Here is a 19,648-nt window from a genome sequence, read left to right as displayed (position 1 = left end):
CAAAATCAGGTCAAAATATAAAAATAGACTAGTAGAAGAAACGAAATAAAAATGCTTGCGTTTTCATTCATGATGTATTTTATTTTAACAAAGTTACATATTTACTGGCACGAGTCTTGTGGAAATACAAAAAATTAAGACTGGGTTCAAGAGTTTAACTTACTAAGCAAATAAGAAATAAATATTCTCATCAATATAAAAAATAAAATCAATAAAAAGCTATCTGTTTTCACGTAACAAAAATTTCGAGTTACACTTTTAAACTCCAGTCCAATTAAAGTATTTAATATTTTGTTATAATTTTCATATCGACAATATAAATCTAGTTATCATTACTTTCAAGTGCACCTTAAATGTATGTCGTTCGAGACATAATTAGGTGCAACGAATTGTATGTATATCGCTTACTTAACCTACTTAATATAAACGGCAATGCTTTTACCCTCATATCGATCAGAAATCGATGACGAAACATTAATGTTTAGAAATCGATTGATCGAGTCATAGCGATTCTTTCAGTTGTATTTTTTTGTATGTTTTTGAAATACTGAGCAAATCTTTTATATCTATAACTATGATTAATTCTAATTTACTCGTTATTGGTATACGTTATATCAGTTTTGACGCGCCGAAGTAACTGTCTGTTTGGAGTAACTGCTGCCAAGCTGTTCCTCGTTCTTGGGGACGAGGATGGACACGGGGTAGTTGAAGCTGTAGAAGAAACCTCGTGGAGGACCCTGTATGAAGAAACAAATTGAATTACATAATCTTCAATATTTGACTATCAATATTTATATGAAATAGGAAAATAAATTTCTAACTTTAACGTAATACAGTCTTACAATAAATTTAATATGATTTTTTATATTTTGAGATTATTTTATAATGAAAATAATATAAATTCAGTTGTTAAAAGCAGAAAAATATTTTCATTGTCATCTTAAAATCCGATTAATTATTGATTATGATGCAACCTGGTTGCCTGACATAATAAAAAAAAAGGTCCAGGGACGTGTCTTTGGTATCTATAGATTAGTTATATCTATGGGTTCATCAATCATAGATGGTTTGAGCGGAATACGTACGGTGGGTTCAGGAGTGGTGGAGGTGGTAGAGGGAGCGACGTTCTGTTCATAGTACTGACGAGGCTCTGACGCTGATGGTTGGTAGTCAGGCTGGGGCTCCGCAACACTTGGCTGGTAGTTGTATTGCCTGTAGTACTCTCCTCTGTAATAAACTCTATCAATTAGAATATTATAATTATATTATTTTAGTCTAAAAATTATTTTACTTTATTATTTTAATTTAACAAAACGATCCATTCAAATGAATATATGAGAATTGGACTTTGAGTCATTGGATATAAAATTTTCTTGGAAGCCATTAGTATTAATCAGAAAACTTTGGATTGGGTAAGTTTCTTCTTCGTCACATTATCACAATATAGCTACCAAACTTAGCAACTTTAAATATTTTAATGGTTGTCGTCAAAAATATAACCTCTTGGAATACAAAAATAAAATGGACATATCTCGCTCAGGCTGTGAACATTACGTAATACAATATAGCGGAGTAATAAAAGTTCTTTTGCTAAATAAATCACTGACTGAGGGTCTGGCTGCTTGCGAGCGGCGGCGGCGGCCTCCTGCCAAGCCTTCTCGTGGGCGAGACGAGCCTGTCTCACGTCTTCCGCTTCTTCAACAGGCTTCAACACCACCTTGGGGATGTTGTCTTCCTGGTGGAAACCTGTGCCGTCAGACCAGTAACGCACCTGCGACACGAAAACAATCGACATCAAATATATTTCATGATAACAGTATTATTTCTAGGATTATATGAATGAGAATAATATTTTCGGATTATTAAGCGTAATTTTATAAATTTAAGAGTACATATTTCCGACGTTTCGGTTATTTTGCAGCAAGCGTGACCACGGGCAGAAGTGATGTAACCGAAACTACAGGATTATGTATTTTTAAAATAATAAAATAAAGCGTAGTAATCCGAAAATATTAGTTTTATATAAATGAATACTCGCGAAAGTCTCAGATCTCAGTAAGATCAAATGCTTTTTTTATAAGTTATATTTAATTAGCAATTGGTCTCATCTAAATATTTCTTCCACTGACCTTGATGAGTTCGTTATTCCCGTCCCTGTACGTGTATGAACCTTGAACATTTCCCGAACGTACTCTATTCTCGACCTTCGCTGATTCAGGAGTCTCATAGCCGTAACCGTAAGCACCTAAGCCGTCTTGTCCGTGAAATTGTTTTGCGTCGTATACCTATAAAATGTGATGGAAATTTAAAGTTTTTTAAAAACGAATACATAATACAGCATTAAGTCGTTTTCTTCTTCTTTTTATAGTATTTGTTTATCGAAATATTGAGTTACTTCGAAAGGTTCGTATTTCTTAATATTTTATAAAAATAAACCACAAAATAAAAAACTGTCTTCTTTATGAAGGTAACTTATATGAACTCCAGGACACTAAAGATAAGTTTAGCTTGTTTCTTTATTATTATTATTATTATTTTTAAATTTATCAAATAACACGAATAATTACAAGCAATACCATATTAAAAACCCTTTAATCTCAATCGTAATAACGAAATAAACTTGGAAACCTTATTAGAATTGATAAAGGTTTCCTTAATAGTTTAAAATGTGAGAACGCAAGAAATATTCAAACAAATAAGTGACCAAAAATACCTCTTCAACGTAGTCCTCTGGGTTTTCAATTTCGTGTCCATTCTTCCAATAATGCCCGTACGTGGGCCCGGCCTCCGCCGAACGAAACCTCGGGTCATTGAATTTAATCTGAAATATGTTGCTTTGCTAAAATTGGGTTTGGGCAGGACGTTAGCAATAAAAAAGACTTGTCAAAGAGCTGCGTGTTATAATTTATACAAATTTAATGTCGAATGGGTATTTGAATACACGGAGAATATTTTTTATTCGTAAAATAATATCTCTCATATTTTATTCATGACATCCGTATATCGAATTACATCATGTCGCTTTTAAATAAAATCATCTTTTGGATTTAACTTTATTTTACTTTTCTTCTCCGCTCCTTAATAATTGTGTTAAATATTGCAAACAGTTGTGTTATCTAGATTTTTTTGTAGGTATATTTTACACTTTGGTTACAAAGCACTAGATAAACTCACCAAAGGCAAAATAGCAGTACGTCCGGAGAGAGCCGGTTCACTGAAGGGAGGACTCTGAAGATACTTCTGTGCCTCCTCTGGAGACAGGTCCAGCTCTAAGATGTGAGAGACTGGATTAGGAGCCGCTGCAGCTAGCGCCACCTGGAGATGGAATAAATGTTTTAATATGAATCTACAACTGTTACAATATAAACCTAAAAGAAATATAATCATCTAGTATCTAATATTTTTTGTTTTATACTACGCCTATTTTATTATTTTTAAAAACTGCATACTCCCGACGTTTCGGTTGCTTTACTGTTATCAGACACCTCGCCTGTCCGCGATCACGGTTGCTGCGAAGTAACCGATACGTCGGGAGTATAAAGATTATAATAATAAGAGAATAACGCGTAGTAATCCGAAAAATATTAGTTTCATTTAAATGAATACTCGCGAAAGTCTTAGATCTCATTATTATCTTTTATCAAAAAAACGATAATATAATATATTATATGTAGGTACTGGAAGTCAATTCAAAGTAATATATATGACCTTAATCGCATTATTATTTTTTTTAATTATTTATTTCAACATCTTTGTAAGTCACATTGATATCAGAATATTAAAAACCGACACCGACATGTCTAGACCAGTTTTATTTACATATATATTTAATGGGCTCAAAAAAAAATTGCTATTCGCCTACCACGTAACATAATGTTTAATATCATACATAATGCATACGTTGAAGTAGTATAATTAATAAAATAAAAAATAACTAATACATTTCTCTGATTGATGTTATTTATATGTAAACCTGAAATGAATTAATCACAGATTATAAATCTTATTATTTTGACATAAGAAACATAAAGGATTGACAGTTATTCAAGACGCAAACATTCATACAAACTTAAATATATCGATGTCTGTGTCTAAAGTCGTCTATACAGAGAGATGGTCAACAAACTATGTTGTGAAATCTATTTCATAATAAAACACGAGGAAAGCCGAGATCGTCTAATTCATTTGACCAAACCGGAATTGTATCTTGTAGAGTCGTCACAGCTCACACGTAGAGTTAGTAAACATTTACATTGCATAATTAACGTATATTTAATTTATCTAATCATCAAATATTTTCTTAAGTTCCCCTTTAAATTACACGAGTGCTAGCTCGGAATTATTCCACTTCATTATATAAATATTAATTTTATTTTTAAAGCAAAAATAAACCTATCTCATATCTCAAAACTTGTTTCGTTTAATGTGCTCCTTAGAATAATATAAATTGTGTTTCATACAATTAGCTTCACAATTAAAATCTTATGTACATTATAAACACAGATGTTATGTAACACTAAATATGTAGTAAATGTTTAAAAACATACACTAATATTACGTCATTGTACAAACACAACTTTGAGATTGTATTTCTACGTGTGACTGAGCGAGAGAGGTGCAATTTACGTTATACAAACGCAACAACTCCTAACCTTCATTCGAAGACACGTTCAAATTAGAATTCATATGCACATCTATTCTGTACACAGCTTTATGATTTTACAGTTGTAATTCTTCTGGAAAATCTTATAGCAAGCTGTTTTGAGCTAATACTAAACTTAAAACGTTTTTATAATATATGTACATACCATTATTGATCTTAACTATAGCAGTCATGTAATTTTATTCCGACGATAAAACATCCGTTGTTTAAATCTATTTATATCCAAATTAAATAAACACGAATGTGCTCTAAAATATTCTTTTTATTTAAACATATTTTTATATCATACTAATTCGATAAACATTTCATATAAATCACACATACGGATGTGTTAATAAAGTTACGCAATGTAACAATGCTCACTGAAACACTCTGAAGGTTGAAAAACAGTATTAATACTCATAGCTTCACCCTGTTCGTGTCTCGTAATGAGTATGATTTGATGTCATTCAGAATTAGATCACTTTGTTTGTTTTCCTTGACCTCTGACATTACAATAATAGATTTATTTGTGTACGAAAAATGAGGTTGTATACGTAGTTAAAAATTCAAACTATCAATAACGTATTTACGAACGAAGTAATTGATAACTATTCATTCATACATACATTTTATCGATCGCTAGTAATATACTATAAGTAATTTTAGTACATATTTGGTAAAATATTTTCGTTATGAAATTTGTAAAAAAAAAGAATAGTACATATTTTCACACGCTCATTTCAAAATAAACGTCCAAAAGAGTTTACAATTATTATCGAGGAAACTTTACCTGTTATAAATAAAATTTAATTTTTGCTAAGTATTACATTAATAAAAAAAGTTTATAATCACATAATCTGTACATAGATCTATTCTCCCCTAATAATATTTATTGTATTGGTTTTTTCAATCGTCTTTAATTGAGTTTAGGTTTCAGGCTCCGCTTTTGTTAATAGACAATGAAACGAGTCTCATACGAACCCGCGACGGGAAATCCAAAATTTATAAGTCAGTGTTTAATTATTATAATTGCTATTTTTTATATAAATTGTTTTACTGCTTCGTATTCGACAAAAAAGCTTAACCTTGTCTGTGCCGTTAGTTTCAAATTTTCCAACCCATATCAATTATTTTAAATTACTTCGCTGATATAAAATACACTCTGTTCTTACCTCAAGTTTTTGATCGTTAAACTATCGCGTTAATGAAGGTTATTGAGTGAAAAACGGAAAATAAGTCGTTTGTAGCGTAGCGAAGTTAACTTGTGCTCAAGTTACATATCGTTCGTTTTGTTAATAAATAATAGTTTACAAAACAACACTTATAAAAGATTTAAAATTACAATTTGCATTTTAAATTAAAATATATTAATTATTAATTAACGATGATCCAACTTATTACAATGTTCCGTTTTAAACAGTTCCGTCTTAATGCGTTCAAACATTCACGATTATGTTAATGAAGCTACGAGACGTACGATTTATTTTTTAAATTTCAATACGTGATTAATTACAGGAATGTCTCAAGAACGACATCCGCACGAGAGTCTATATAAAAATATCAAAATAATCAAAATAGTCGATATAAAAATATCAAATATTTAATACAATATAAAAACAAGTTTAAAATTATTCTAGATTATTTTTTTATGTAAAATAGACATGTTGATTTGTTATTTCTATTCAATAAACTTCAAATTAAGTTTATTACCACTGAACGCAGCCATAACTTTTCCTTTTAGGGCGGCATTTGAATAAACATTCTAGAAATATGTCAAACGCGTTTTACGTAATATTTGTATAGATTTATTAAAATACGATTCGCAGGAAATTTGAGTTTTGAAGGACAAGGTCGTTATGATCTCATCCTCATATAATATGTACAAGAAAATGTGTTACAACTTTTGATTATTATAATAAATATTGTCGTTTTTAATGGTGATTATTTATTAGAATATTTACAGTTGTAAACTATTTTAATTTGTTAATGTATATACAGACATAATAATTTTAGTTTATCAACAGCACTAGTCCGTGTCACTTATGTAATTTATAATTTTTTACGGACGACTTTTCATCGTCTGATCATTCTAGAATCTAGCCAAAACGTGTATAAAGCGCAATATTAAAAAAAAAACTTATTTTATATTTTTTATGTTTAATCAGATACTTTTATGTTCTCTGATTGAAAATTACTTTAGCATTAAAGAGTGAATAAATAAAAACAAATAAATAATATTTAAATATATGCTGAAGACACTCATACACTTTATCCCATCTATTCCAAGCACAGAATTAACTCAATTCATCCAAATGACAGTCACCTGCGCCCAATCATATGTACGTGTCTTTATTTCAGATCATATCAATTTTATTGTCCATCGTGTACAACCCTAATCTAGTCATATTATTTGTAACGTCACAGATAGTAAACATGCATTATTTAAGAAGTACACAGATATGCCGTGTTTAAATATATACTCCATCATTATTTTATACTACAACATATTGTCATTCATTAAGGTTACTAGACCGTGTGAGATTCACTTTGTCTGAATTTCGATCTCTACTTATTAAATACGACGTGAGATTTATGTAAACAAATAAAGCGATAGGAATTGCTCTATCAACACTTGTTTCGCTATAAAAATATTATTAATGCCTTCAGACAGAACGGATTACAAATAAAAATAATTTATCCCCTTACATTTGACGAGATGAATATTAAAAATAATAAAACAATTATATTATATTAGCCATGATTATTATTCCTCAATATAAACTAGCCCTGGCGACGGCAAACTTAGTATGTATGTATGTATTCACTTAGGCACAGTCCTCATTTTTTTCGTACATATTAGGTGAAACCACGCTTTCTTGATTGTTATTCCTCGCCTTGACTTTGACCGAATCCACCAGACCGGACTTAACCATTACGAAGACATTATTTATAAACTAGTTTCGTCCCGCGACGTGTCACATTTAAATAACGATAATTCGAAATAAATAAGACGTTTGGTACAAAAACAGGTTACAATTCTAACTAAATTACATCTTGTTGAAAAAAAAAACTTAATTTTTGTATTGTTGGCATTTCGATTCATAATAAGGTATAGCTACGTATTAAGTGGCTGGTTTTTGTAAACAATTATAAGTTCGTGTATAAGATGTTTTATATGTGATTAATGTTCTCATTAACGTCACCTGGTATTTTGACATTGTTATATTTTTTGTACTATAATTCAATAATCGCATTTAACTTCCCGGATAAAATATTAATATAGTATATAAACATGTCTAATCATAAGTTTATTACAATCAAGTTAATGAGTAATTATTTTTTATAAAGCTTAATTTAAATAACAAATTTAGGCAAGAAATTTATTTATTGTAATACATGTGTATGTATGTATGCGTATATATTAAATCAGTAAAACATTTTACTTATATTTCTATATAAATAAATTCTGTTAGTCATTTCTATATATAAATTTGGTTTCGTTGTAAAAATATATTTGCTTCTGTTTACAAATATTTGAATAAGCCACCTTTTAAATAGTTTAATACAATAATAATATTACATATCTTAGCTTTTGGATCTTGTGCCTTAAAATTTGGATATAAAAATATTACTCGTCTTGAAAACGTGTAAAATAAATTAAAATATTCAATTTAAAAAACTGACGCAAATAAATTACAATTATAAATTAAGTTAATTTCAAGAGTTACATAAACATTTTTTTTTTGTTTAAAGCAAAACAAGATGTTAAAATGCATGCTTTAATACAGACTTTCAGGTGAAACAGGGGATTTAAATGTTATACGTCTTATCGAGATTATGAATAAGAAATGTATTGAGACCAAAACCGGAAACAATAATTAAAGAAGCTGATAAGCGTGTAAGTTATTTCTTCTTAAACCTTGAAATGTTGTTTCATACGAGACGTATTTTCACGAGGTTTTATTGCGACATTGACGCTGACAGATACATTCAAAATGTCACAAGAGCAGGCAAATTTTTTGTAAAGAACATCATAATATTTTTGAGAACTTGCTTTGTTACAAATCAAAGGTCAAACATTTTCGTGGAACAGTGAGTAACTTGTTGCTTTCCAAAGTTATGATATAATAGTAAGGAATCATTGAACGGAGTGCACAATGCAATGACGGTTCGTCATTTTAATCTTGTTTGTTATTTATATTAAGTTATTTTGTTAAAAAATTCGACACAAACTCCGGCTTAGAAACTTGATAGTAAAGTTACAGGTGATTAATATTTTTTCTATAATTAATAATTTTAATCATTATAGTTTGAAAACATAACTCGTATGAATCATCTTCCAGTTTTGTTTAAATATATATATATATATTTTCATTAATACAATTTCTAATGTTACGATTATAAACATTATATATATATTTTATTTACATTGATGTAGCTATCACAATAATATACGTACTACATAGATATGTAAAAATAGACTAATGTTATTTAATATTGATAGAAGTCAAGGACTGAAGGCAGAGCCGATTTAAAATATATACTATAAGTTAATTTATATTATTTCATTGACGTTTTCTTCAAGAATTTATTCAGGTACGCATTACGTTGCAACAGACCTCAATAAATAATATAACGTAGTATTTTAGTAATTTTGCGTTAATTTTTTCTATTACGTTAAAATTAATACAATCGATAATTGAATTTTGAATTATAACAAATATATAATAATTCTTTTATATTTCTTTCGTGTCAATATATAACTTATATATAAAATTAATGGTAATTGTAAAAATTATTATTATTATTTACTATATTATTGTTTATATAATAGATTTATATTTATGTTCTTCCGAACATATCTTTCGAAGTTTATTGGTTTCTGAACAATGTACAGTTAAACAGGCCTTTGTCATATTCGTCACTATGTACGTGTGTTCGTTGTTATTTTTTTTATATATACGCGAATTCGTTACCTGTTTGTTAAAGTTAAAATAATTGAAGAAGTTTCGTTACTCAAATATTTAGTCCGAATTAAATTCTTTAATGCTAATAGATCCAACTGAAATATCTCAAGAACAAAAAATATAAAAAACTAAATTTATAATTATATAAAATATATTAATAACACAAAGTAATTATTGTAAAAAATAAATTTTTAATATAAATCTCTTTAATTTAAATAAAATTCTATAATAAAACAGGAAATGTATACTCACGGTGATAGCGAGGAATGTTCCAAAACGCAGCATCTTTAATCTTTCACTCGTCAAGTGTGAACAGTATAGCGAGGCTCGAGCTCATCTCCTATATACCGCAGCCTCCTATGAAGTCATCTCAACCTCCCTCCCCTCACTCGCCAAACCTGTTTACATACTCATCCTCACGACACATGACCCTTGTTTAAATTACAACGAAGTTTTTTAAAGAGGCACGGAAAACTGTCAATCCAGAACTAGCAATAGTCTGAAAACGGGCATTTAGACGGAGTTTGTGTGTCTGTTGGCACCTGTCATTAATGCATAGGTGTCAATTCGTCTACCATTGGTCTAGTAAAGGTTTTTATTAAAAAAAACAAACTCATGTGTATACTACGACGTTGGCTGAGATAATTTACGTCATGTTTATTTCGTTATATTTTTTATAATATATCATCATTGATAGATATTATATTTCTTAGTTATAATACCTTCAAGTTTTTTGTATCAAAATCAATCTCAATTATATCAAAATTGTTTCTACGACGCAATCATAAACTCCGCAACCCTCTGACAACGCCATCGTTATTGGAACAGCGTTGAATTATGGTAAAAGGTTTCACTGATTCAGAGCATTAAGATAGCGTACCAAACAGTATACCTAAACGGCTAATTGAGAAAAAAGATTCTCATCCAGAGAAAATCTCATGCAAATGCACTAGCAATTACCATACTTATAATTCCTTCGGAAATCAAAATTAAAACGGATCTATTTATATATACGTATTGTCAGGAACTTATGTATGTTAACCAACAAACCGACGTTACTTCCTGAAATAACACCGCGGTACAAATTAAGAAGGTTGCGGTCTTTTTAACGCAAACAAACGGACGCTAACTGGTAATTTAATCGTGCTATAAATATAGGTAACTTTAATACGAGTTAAGGAGGTTATTAATAAGGTATGTGGAACCCGTCTTGAAGTTCATCGAGGGGTTTAACCGTGGAACAAAAATGCTAATAAACGCTTTTCATAATTTAAAAAAACGGACAAGAGAATTTTATAGTCTACATACGAAGTCACATTAAGTCACATTAAGGAACTCATAGGACAAATATTTTCATATTTATTAATATATAACCTTCACCTTTACTGTCAAATCACATAGTACTTATACATCACTGACAGGCAACAAAAGCTTTAACAAACTAAGTTTTCTAACAGAACGGATTAAATTCACTGCTATTCAAACTCCATAAATATTGTCGAATATCATGTCGGGATGTTAATTTGAACACAAAGATATATAACACGATAAAACTAATATTTCACGGATTTATAACACGAATTTTATTATTTCAAAATCTACATAACACCGACGTTTCGCTTACTTTTCGCCGCCGTGATCACGGTTGTTGAAATACGAAAAATACTAGTTTTATTTGAATGAATACTCGCGAAAGTCCTAGACGTCAATATAACATGATTTCGTTTTTTAAGAGAAATAATGTCGTGAATAATATAGTCGTAAAAATTAAGATAAATTGTCTCTGCAAATCTCAATCGTATTCGTATAGCTCACAGACGATATCAATCATTAGTGACATATCTTAAGCGCAATGTAATTATTTAAAAGACAGCCGTTCATCCTCAACATCCGTGGTATCTTATATCTTTTTTATCTTAAAAGATATTCATCAGCCATCTATTAGTTCCACGTTAAGGATTTTAAGTTTTAACACATGTATTGATTTAATAATTCTTATCATATCAGAAAAGTCTATTTATTCTTGTAAATAGGTACCTATTCTGTTCTTTACATATTGTCTTCCAACAAGTTAATAATTAATTAAAATACTTGTAACTTTATTGTATTTAGTATTTAATAATATTTTTAATAAACATTAAGTGTGTAAAACATAAATAATTTCTTTCTCAACCAGCCCACCGAGTTTATTAACTGTTGTACTATGTCCGTTGGGTGAGATGGTCAAGGTCCCATATACGGATAATTAAAAAACAATTCCTTGAAAAATAAATTATTAAACACATTTTTTGGATACTTTTATTTGAAACAATTCGTTATATGTACTAGAAAATATTAAGCAACAATATATTTGAGTTCGGTATTTAAATTATTTCATTAAAATTGTACTTCACATAATTTTTATAAACATTCGTTTTCAGTTATAAGTACGATAAATATAAATGCAGCTTCATAACAAAAAATTTCTTAAATCTTAAACTTAAACATGTATAACTTGGGATTGCATTGCACGAATACAAAATGCCGATACTTGACAGATTCTGTTACATCTAGATGTTAAATAATGAAAGCAGGATTGTGAATGAACAACCTTAAAGTGGTACTACGATTATTGATTTATTGATGTCGTATAATTTTCAAATAAAATTTCGCTGTAAATCTTCCAAACGATAAGACATTACTAACCTCTTGTTTGCATTTATTCGACACTAGTTCATGAGCGCGACTTCTGACGTGAGATATTAGTTTTATTACTCTGCTAAAAAATAATGTTACTCTCGTGATTATAATTGAAAATTTTAATTCTATACAACCGAATATTTATTTTTGTTTTATTATAATGAATATAATTTTTAAACACTTGCAAAATACTATTTATTAGTATGAAGTAAAATTATTAAAAATTAAGAAAGCGGCATTTTTACGTATAAAAATAGAATTTTTTTAAAATATTTATTAAAAAAAAAAACTTAAATAGTGAACACGATGCTTTATTTTCTTCTGAATTTTAAACTATTTTTTAACTTAAAATGGTTGGATTCTTAATGATACTCTCCGTATTTTTTTTTTTTTTCGCCGTATAATTTTATATTTTTCTTTAATCTTTCAACTCCTGCCATCTTTATTCTCCGATGTAAATGAATGCAAATTTTATTCCATGAATGTGGTTGCTATTCCGATGCTACGCTGGTAATTATAATCGGGGGATCACGAAAAACTCAAGGCTAGATGATAACTAATGAAAAATCTCTTAGAGAGTCGATTTTAAACGGATAGCTTATGATTACTGATCGTGATTATATTCTAGATATAATATAAAAAGTTCGTAATGGCGAATAGTAAGCACTGACAGGTTATTACAGTTCAAAAATGCACAAATTTTTTTTTTCTCAAATATCAAAATATATATATATTTGAATGACCTTAAGACGTATGATCTAAATAGCCATACATTGAATCTTTTACCCCTTGTTAACCGTGACTCTGTTATTTGGCGATCTTTATCGTTAAATCTCTTAGACATTCGTCATTCGTCTTGTTAGACTTATACTAATGGCATCCAAATATTAATCCAATTATACCTTTTACGACTCCCAGTCGATTCCTTTTATGCCACGTTTTAATTACTATTTAATTTAAAAAAAGTTAGATTGTGACTAATATCTTTTAAAACAAAATGCGTATTTATTAATTTCAAATACTTGATGAAGAGCTCTTCCAAATGTCGATAAAAGAAAAATTAATATTGGTAACAAACATTTTAAAATGTTTCGAACACAGTATAATTTAAAATGATTTTCTCTTATAATTTAATATTCCTCTGTTAATTTAGGGACCAAATTTTTACATCGGCAGATCAATCCTACATCTAGCTTTGAATTCGATTACAAAATGGGCAGCAACCAATCAGTCCGGGCCACGCACTTCCAACGACCTCGAGAGCACCCACCGGCATCTAAAGAAAGTTCAGAAGAAGAAAACAGAATCAGCATTTCAAATAAAATGGTATTTATCAAATATATATAACCTAATAGTTTTAAATTTTAAAATGTTTCGTAGTGTCACAATGTTATGACTTTGACAGTTGTAACGATGCTTTTTTTTAAACTGTGTCTACTACTAGTCAATACCTATACCCAATAAGCATTCACGAATTAATTTTAATCAAATTTAAAGTACAACTACAAACTAAACCGGCCATAAATTTTCCTCAAATCACTATATTATGTTAATAAAATTAATTCTGTAGGTGGAGAGGCTCGTTGAAGATGCGACATTAACACGCGGAACAAACTTAAAGTTGACAAAAGCGAAAGAGGATTACAAAGACATGATATACATGGAGAAACTAAAATGCTTGGACGACAATCATTCGGAAAGATTTGGGTAACATTTGTTTTTAACTTACATTGTGTCCGAAGTTTCAATATAAATATGAAAGTTGCGTCATTGACCATAGTAAACATAAAATGATCGAAATTTAAATCCTGTTATCAAGGGCACTAAGCAGTTACAGGTAAACGAATTAGTCAACTCATACGTGTCATGTTTTATTTATAACATCTTATTAATTTCATATAGAAATAAAATAAAACCATAATAAGTAAATAAATAACTTCGTCTTTACAATGTTCAAGTTAATGTAAATATTTCACATAAATAACTTTTTTAATCATCTTGAATTATGTCCATCTACGTTTACAGCCAATAATGCTTGCAATATACATTTTTATATTGTTTTCGTCTCGAAGCGTTTTAATAAATGTTCTTCCCGGATTTTTTTACCAAATTCTTTCCTCATTGAAATGTATGATTCTTCTTAAAAATCCGACCTTCCTTGACATTGAAACCGGTTTCGGGATTGTACAATAATTTGTGACTCACAATTTCATTGATTTGACCAAAAATTTTGTAGCGGCAAGGAGTATTAACACTATTGCGTTTTGTCAGCGTACATAGAAATAAAATTATTCATCTATATTTATAGAAACTTTGTCCTCGTACACGTTGCCTTTTTTTTATTAATATATCATTTAACTGCATCTATTCATTAAAAATATTTTTGTATCTTTACGAAGTTATAAAATATATGATTTTTACACTACCATTACCAACTACTACTTCTATACAAGCTAATTCTAACATAAATATTAACAATGCTTATAGTATAACAGTGGACAATATGAACGCTTTGGTAAACCGGGTGGAGGTTCGTACGGCGAACATGGTGAGCGTCGAGCCGGTGTGTGCTGACATAAAAAAAAAACTCATAGACTGTTACGACAACGCCACCAACGATGACGTCATTAAATGCTGGGATACCATTGGCAAGTGCTATAACTATTTTTTATTTTAAATTCATCTGCATCGGTCTCTACTTAAAATCAATTTATACCAAAATAAGATATTCCAATTAAGGTTTGAACATTTAATTCTTATAAAATTCTGTTTATTATTGTCATTATGTTGAAGGCGCGTTCTCTCAATGCGTCCGAGACGCGGGTGTTCGACGTCTCTACGAGCGTTCTGAACGCGACGCTCGTGACAACGCTCGTCGATCACGCCACGTCCAACACGCCAGACATCACGCGCTTAAAGACATCTCCCAATGAAGTTTTCTATTATACATTCACATGATTCAAACACAGATTTTGTGTGTTCTATGGTATGTCCTCAGTTTTAATTTAAAACTCAAAACTATACTTCTATCTATCTACAAATCAGCCTTAAACTTCACAGACATCCGAGATTGATGTAATATAAATATTAATGACACGTATAGGAAAAAAATATCTTCAATCAACGTTAATCAATTTTTATTGTCCCTTCAAGAATGCCGAAGCGGATTTACCAACAGGTGTAATATTACTTACTGCATAAAAACATACGCTTATTATAATAGTATTTTTTATTTTACTTTATACCTACATGAATAGCTTTTCAATAATGTACCAGTCTTTTAATAAACAATGGTTAAACTATAAAAAGCTTACGAATGTTTTCTCAATTATAAGTTCCATACATAATATGAATCCGTAATTGGTTCCTGAAACATTATCACAAAAAATACAACGTATAATAAATAATATACATACCTATAATTTGTAATATGAAACGATGAAGAACCTTTTTACATTCCAGTACTTTTTTTAATAATTTACAGATAATTTATAACGTCGTGTTTTAGTCTATTTTTTGGAAGATGGCGTCAAGCAAAACAGCTGTAACAGATTCGATACTTCAGCAAAGAACTTTTTAGTATATTTATTGTTTTATATTGTTTATTATGCATCTTTTATCTATATATACTCGATGTGAATAATTTCTATTTAGTGTAAAGTGTAAACAAATGGCCGACCTAAACGCTCTTATTTAAAACTAGGTACCAGCCCCGGCTTCGCAAGGGCTCTTTACAAAAAATATACAATATCCTATTTAATTTTGAGAATTATTAAACTTTTATTATGATAACTTTCAAATGGGACGCCCGATTTAAATAGTGATTCACAGATACTGATGTAGGCTTGAAAACGAAGTAATTTAATTTGATAAGACTTAATACCGTATTTATGTAAATAGCTTTCCAATAAACGCTTTAGGAATGGAAATTTTTAAAAGCTGTAAAATGGATATAGTATGTTATCCTTAAGCTATAGACATGCCACCGGGGACTTTTCTTTAGACCTAAGTAGATATAAGATACACAATTACACCATATATTATTTTGTTATATCTCAAAGACTCTCAGACGGCATGTTATCCCGACATCCTCAACAAATATCGTGAATGTACACACATGTAAATACAAAAACTTAACAAATTATATACCGCAACCTTCCTCGAGAATCACGCTATCAAGTGGTGATAATCGTTTGATAATCGGTGCAATAGTTTTTCCGTTTATCGCGAACTGACAGACAGACGGACGCGGCGAGGGACTTTGTTATATAATGTATTAATTGATGATATTGACTACCTATCACCACACGAAACCAGAATTGATATTCGACCTGTATATATTTACTAGGGCCGGCGCCAGCGTCTAACCGCTTGCGGAGAATATTTATTTGGCACCTTTTCATATGCATTAACTCGTATATTGATTGGTTAAAAAATATTCTAAACTATATGAACACTACACACAGCGACTTCGTGCGCGTTATGCTTTGGACTATAATGGAGAATAATTGCAAAAAAATATATCTTGTAGATATAAATTACACATTATATTCAGGGTATATGAATAATAAAACAGCACAAAAATTAAATGTTTACATATAAATCAATTAAAGGACACTTTTTTCTTAACGTCGTCGACCTGTCGGAACTTGACCGGCTTGACCAGGGTAATATCGTCTCTATCGCCATTGCTTATAGATGGTGAGAGCTTAGTGTTTGTGGATGTCAGTAGAGCGATTTTCCTTCGCAGGTCCCTTACTTGAGCCGCACTCGCGAGCTGGGCGGCGCCGCGGGAGAGCACTTCGGCTCTAAGGTTCTCGCATTCGGTTCTAGAACAAAACGATGATAGAATTTCACATTGACTGGTATAATACACCAATAATGTCGACTCGATCAATGTGATAAAACCCTCACAATTTATATAAGATAAAATCTATCAAAACTATATAAGTATCTATACATCAATATTTCATCAACATTGATGTAATAGTCTCACAAAAACCCGTTGTATGTGTTAATCACTCTCACAAGTTAATGCCAACACTAAAACAATGATTAATAAAACAAATAAATTTAGGAGTATATTATTATTATCTCTTCATTAATGTATGTCACTTTATGAATATTTAATATTTTTTTACTTTTAATTCCTAATCGGTACAATAATCTATCCATCCAGAATAGATTTTCATAGACAAGTATAGAGGACATATAGCCATGCAAGAAAGTATCAGTTGAATAGTAAGACAATTAACATCATTAATAATAATACATACAGAAAAATCATATAAGAACAGCTAATGTTTGTACTATGTACAACAAACCCACTTTAAATGTTCCAACACTCCAGGTAGCCAGGCCTCTTCGGTGGACTCGGCCAGCTTGTTGAACCATCGGCATATCTCCCTCCTCTGCCTCTCACACATACCCTCCAACTGAGTTATGCGACTCTCGTAATTTTCTGTGGGATTATATAACATTATTTTAATAATGACCTCATTCTATTGTGTTTGAATAAATTGATATTAGTATAATCATGATAGCTAAAGCATGAAAAACATGTTCTTAGACACTTGAGATTTATCGAAATATCTCCACTTGAAATAAAACCTTTATAACAGTTATAAAACAATGTTTTAAATTATATGTTCCACATTCTAAGTTTCAAATGTATGTATAATACATATTATTTATTTGAATATGTAACTAAAAACCTTTTTGCTTGTTAAAACTTTATGACTGTTTAGTTTCATCAAAATCTGCTTAGTAGTTTTTGTGTGACACACACACATACATCTTCACCAACTCTGACATATGTAATATGAGTAATTGTTATTACCAACGAGTTCCCTGTCATAGTGCGCAGCCGTTCCGGCCTGTTGTTCCCATATAGTTTGTTTCTCATGAAGCAGAGCATCTAATTCCGCTTGTTTATTTGCTAAATCTCTTCTTAACTGAAATAATATAACATATATAATAACATTACACAATCATGAAAGATAATTAAAATAATGTTTTAAGAATTAACAAAGTCCATTAAGTTTACTTATACAAGTACCTTAACCAGGTTTTCCTATAATAAAGTTCATAAGACGTATTACTGTTAAAAAGTGATAATGATGAAGAGCTGCAGTCCTTCATTTAAACTGACACTTACTCTGGAGTTAGTTTGTTTCATTTGTATCAAATTCTTGGCCATTTCCTGTCTCTTGTCATCCACTTCCGCAAACAATGAGTTGCCTTTAGCAGCTAAAAATATTGTAATATTTATAACATTAAATGTTAATAAATTCCACGTCTAATATACCTTCTATGGTTCTCTTACTTACCATGTGGTTTTAAGTCTTGTGAATCTATTTGATGTAAGAGTGCTCTCGCCTCGGCTAGCTCCGCGAGTACAGAAGCTTCGTGTTCTCTAGCTTCGGTCAATTCCTCCTTCCTTATCTCTGCGGCGGTGCGCATTTCGTCGATCTGAACGGCCAATTCTTGCACCTTTAATTGCCACGAAGCTATCTCTGATTTCGCAATATCCAAACTTGCTTTGGCATCGTTCGCGTCTGACACAGCAGACGATAATGCGACACGTAATTCATCAGTCTCTGCGTGATTTTCTCGAACTGGTGAGGATCTGGTCACTGTTTCCTGTTCTTCTCTCAGAAGTTTATTTTCAGTTTCCAACTTCTTTACTTCGTTAGCATGCCGTTCAACAATCTCCGAACGTTCCAGTCTCAATGCACACAATTCTTCCTGCAGTGTATTAATTCTGGATGTAAATTCACCACAACGTTTCTTTTCATTGGCTTGGTAACTTTCTAATTCAGCTCCAAGATGGCTCTGGATGTCAAGAGCGGTTTGATAACTTCGTTTGGTTTCGTGTAGTTCTTGTTTGATTAGGTCGTAGTTATTTGACAAATTTTCGTATTGTTTACGAAGCAAGTAATATTTTTCATTAAGGTCACCTCCAGTTATGTCCTCCGTCTCCGTGAAGTTGGTTTTGTTACTTATTGTGGAATAGTCCATGGTTATATAAGAAATGTTTATTTATAAATTAAAATTGATTATCACATGAAAAAAACTAGATTTTACAAAATATCTTATAAAAGATTTAAATAACACATTTCAAATTCAAAATCCAAAAACGGCAGAATATGTCACAACATTAAAAGTTGCTCTTGTTGTTTTGAAATCCTAAAGGGACAGGCAAAACATATAACCATTAAATTAATAGTGATAAAGCATAAAATAGACCCTTCCTAATTAAGAAGAAAATAAAATAAGTTTTATTTCTTATTGTTTGGTATATTTTGTATAAATTAAAATATATTTTTCAAAACTATATCCATACAATTGAAGTGTA

The 19,648-nt window shown here is 30.4% G+C and overlaps 3 protein-coding genes across 6 annotated transcripts; 1 reads left to right on the top strand and 2 right to left on the bottom strand.

Moving 5' to 3' along the window:
- Positions 1 to 60: 60 nt before the first annotated feature.
- Positions 61 to 10,022, bottom strand: LOC116765856 (uncharacterized). Of its 2 annotated transcripts, none has more exons than XM_061521817.1 (7): positions 9,865 to 10,022; positions 3,175 to 3,315; positions 2,714 to 2,821; positions 2,130 to 2,285; positions 1,608 to 1,771; positions 1,086 to 1,239; positions 61 to 737 (listed from the first exon to the last, which is right to left on the bottom strand). In XM_061521817.1, exons 1-7 carry the CDS (start codon positions 9,895 to 9,897, stop codon positions 615 to 617), a joined length of 879 nt encoding a protein of 292 aa, XP_061377801.1. In that variant the 5' UTR covers positions 9,898 to 10,022; the 3' UTR covers positions 61 to 614. The 2 variants fall into 2 exon arrangements, with proteins under 2 accessions (XP_061377801.1, XP_032511370.1); XM_032655479.2 differs by having other exon boundaries at positions 1,086 to 1,227.
- Positions 8,617 to 15,511, top strand: LOC116765858 (uncharacterized). 3 transcript variants are annotated; one of them, XM_032655482.2, is made up of 5 exons: positions 8,617 to 8,737; positions 13,468 to 13,617; positions 13,862 to 13,998; positions 14,779 to 14,939; positions 15,085 to 15,511. In XM_032655482.2, the coding sequence occupies exons 2-5, from the start codon at positions 13,504 to 13,506 to the stop codon at positions 15,222 to 15,224; spliced, it is 552 nt and encodes a 183-aa protein (XP_032511373.1). In that variant the 5' UTR covers positions 8,617 to 8,737; positions 13,468 to 13,503; the 3' UTR covers positions 15,225 to 15,511. The 3 variants fall into 3 exon arrangements, with proteins under 3 accessions (XP_032511373.1, XP_032511374.1, XP_032511372.1); XM_032655483.2 differs by having other exon boundaries at positions 13,445 to 13,617; XM_032655481.2 differs by having other exon boundaries at positions 8,724 to 8,813.
- Positions 15,512 to 16,874: 1,363 nt separating this feature from the next.
- LOC116765984 (protein Spindly) lies at positions 16,875 to 19,472 on the bottom strand. Its single transcript, XM_032655637.2, has 5 exons — positions 18,621 to 19,472; positions 18,449 to 18,540; positions 18,131 to 18,245; positions 17,620 to 17,752; positions 16,875 to 17,120 (listed from the first exon to the last, which is right to left on the bottom strand). The coding sequence occupies exons 1-5, from the start codon at positions 19,309 to 19,311 to the stop codon at positions 16,895 to 16,897; spliced, it is 1,257 nt and encodes a 418-aa protein (XP_032511528.2). The 5' UTR covers positions 19,312 to 19,472; the 3' UTR covers positions 16,875 to 16,894.
- Between the last annotated feature and the right edge of the window lie 176 nt (positions 19,473 to 19,648).

The sequence above is a fragment of the Danaus plexippus genome, chromosome 11 (assembly GCF_018135715.1).
Source record: "Danaus plexippus chromosome 11, MEX_DaPlex, whole genome shotgun sequence".
Taxonomy (NCBI): Eukaryota; Metazoa; Arthropoda; class Insecta; order Lepidoptera; family Nymphalidae; genus Danaus; species Danaus plexippus.
This window is presented reverse-complemented; position numbering and strand designations above follow the sequence as displayed.

Bases quoted from the DNA above. Each gene is read 5' to 3' on its own strand.
- LOC116765858 (XM_032655481.2), top strand. The intron at 13,999-14,778 runs GTAACATTTGTT...CAATGCTTATAG, and splicing joins AATCATTCGGAAAGATTTGG to TATAACAGTGGACAATATGA. The intron at 14,940-15,084 runs GCAAGTGCTATA...ATTATGTTGAAG, and splicing joins TAAATGCTGGGATACCATTG to GCGCGTTCTCTCAATGCGTC.
- LOC116765856 (XM_061521817.1), bottom strand. From the start codon at position 9,897: ATGCTGCGTTTTGGAACATTCCTCGCTATCACC. The intron at 3,316-9,864 runs GTGAGTATACAT...TTCCATCTCCAG, and splicing joins GAACATTCCTCGCTATCACC to GTGGCGCTAGCTGCAGCGGC. The intron at 2,822-3,174 runs GTGAGTTTATCT...AACATATTTCAG, and splicing joins GTACTGCTATTTTGCCTTTG to ATTAAATTCAATGACCCGAG.
- LOC116765984 (XM_032655637.2), bottom strand. From the start codon at position 19,311: ATGGACTATTCCACAATAAGTAACAAAACCAACTTCACGGAGACGGAG. The intron at 18,541-18,620 runs GTAAGTAAGAGA...CAATATTTTTAG, and splicing joins ACAAGACTTAAAACCACATG to CTGCTAAAGGCAACTCATTG. The intron at 17,753-18,130 runs GTAATAACAATT...ATAATCCCACAG, and splicing joins CTATGACAGGGAACTCGTTG to AAAATTACGAGAGTCGCATA.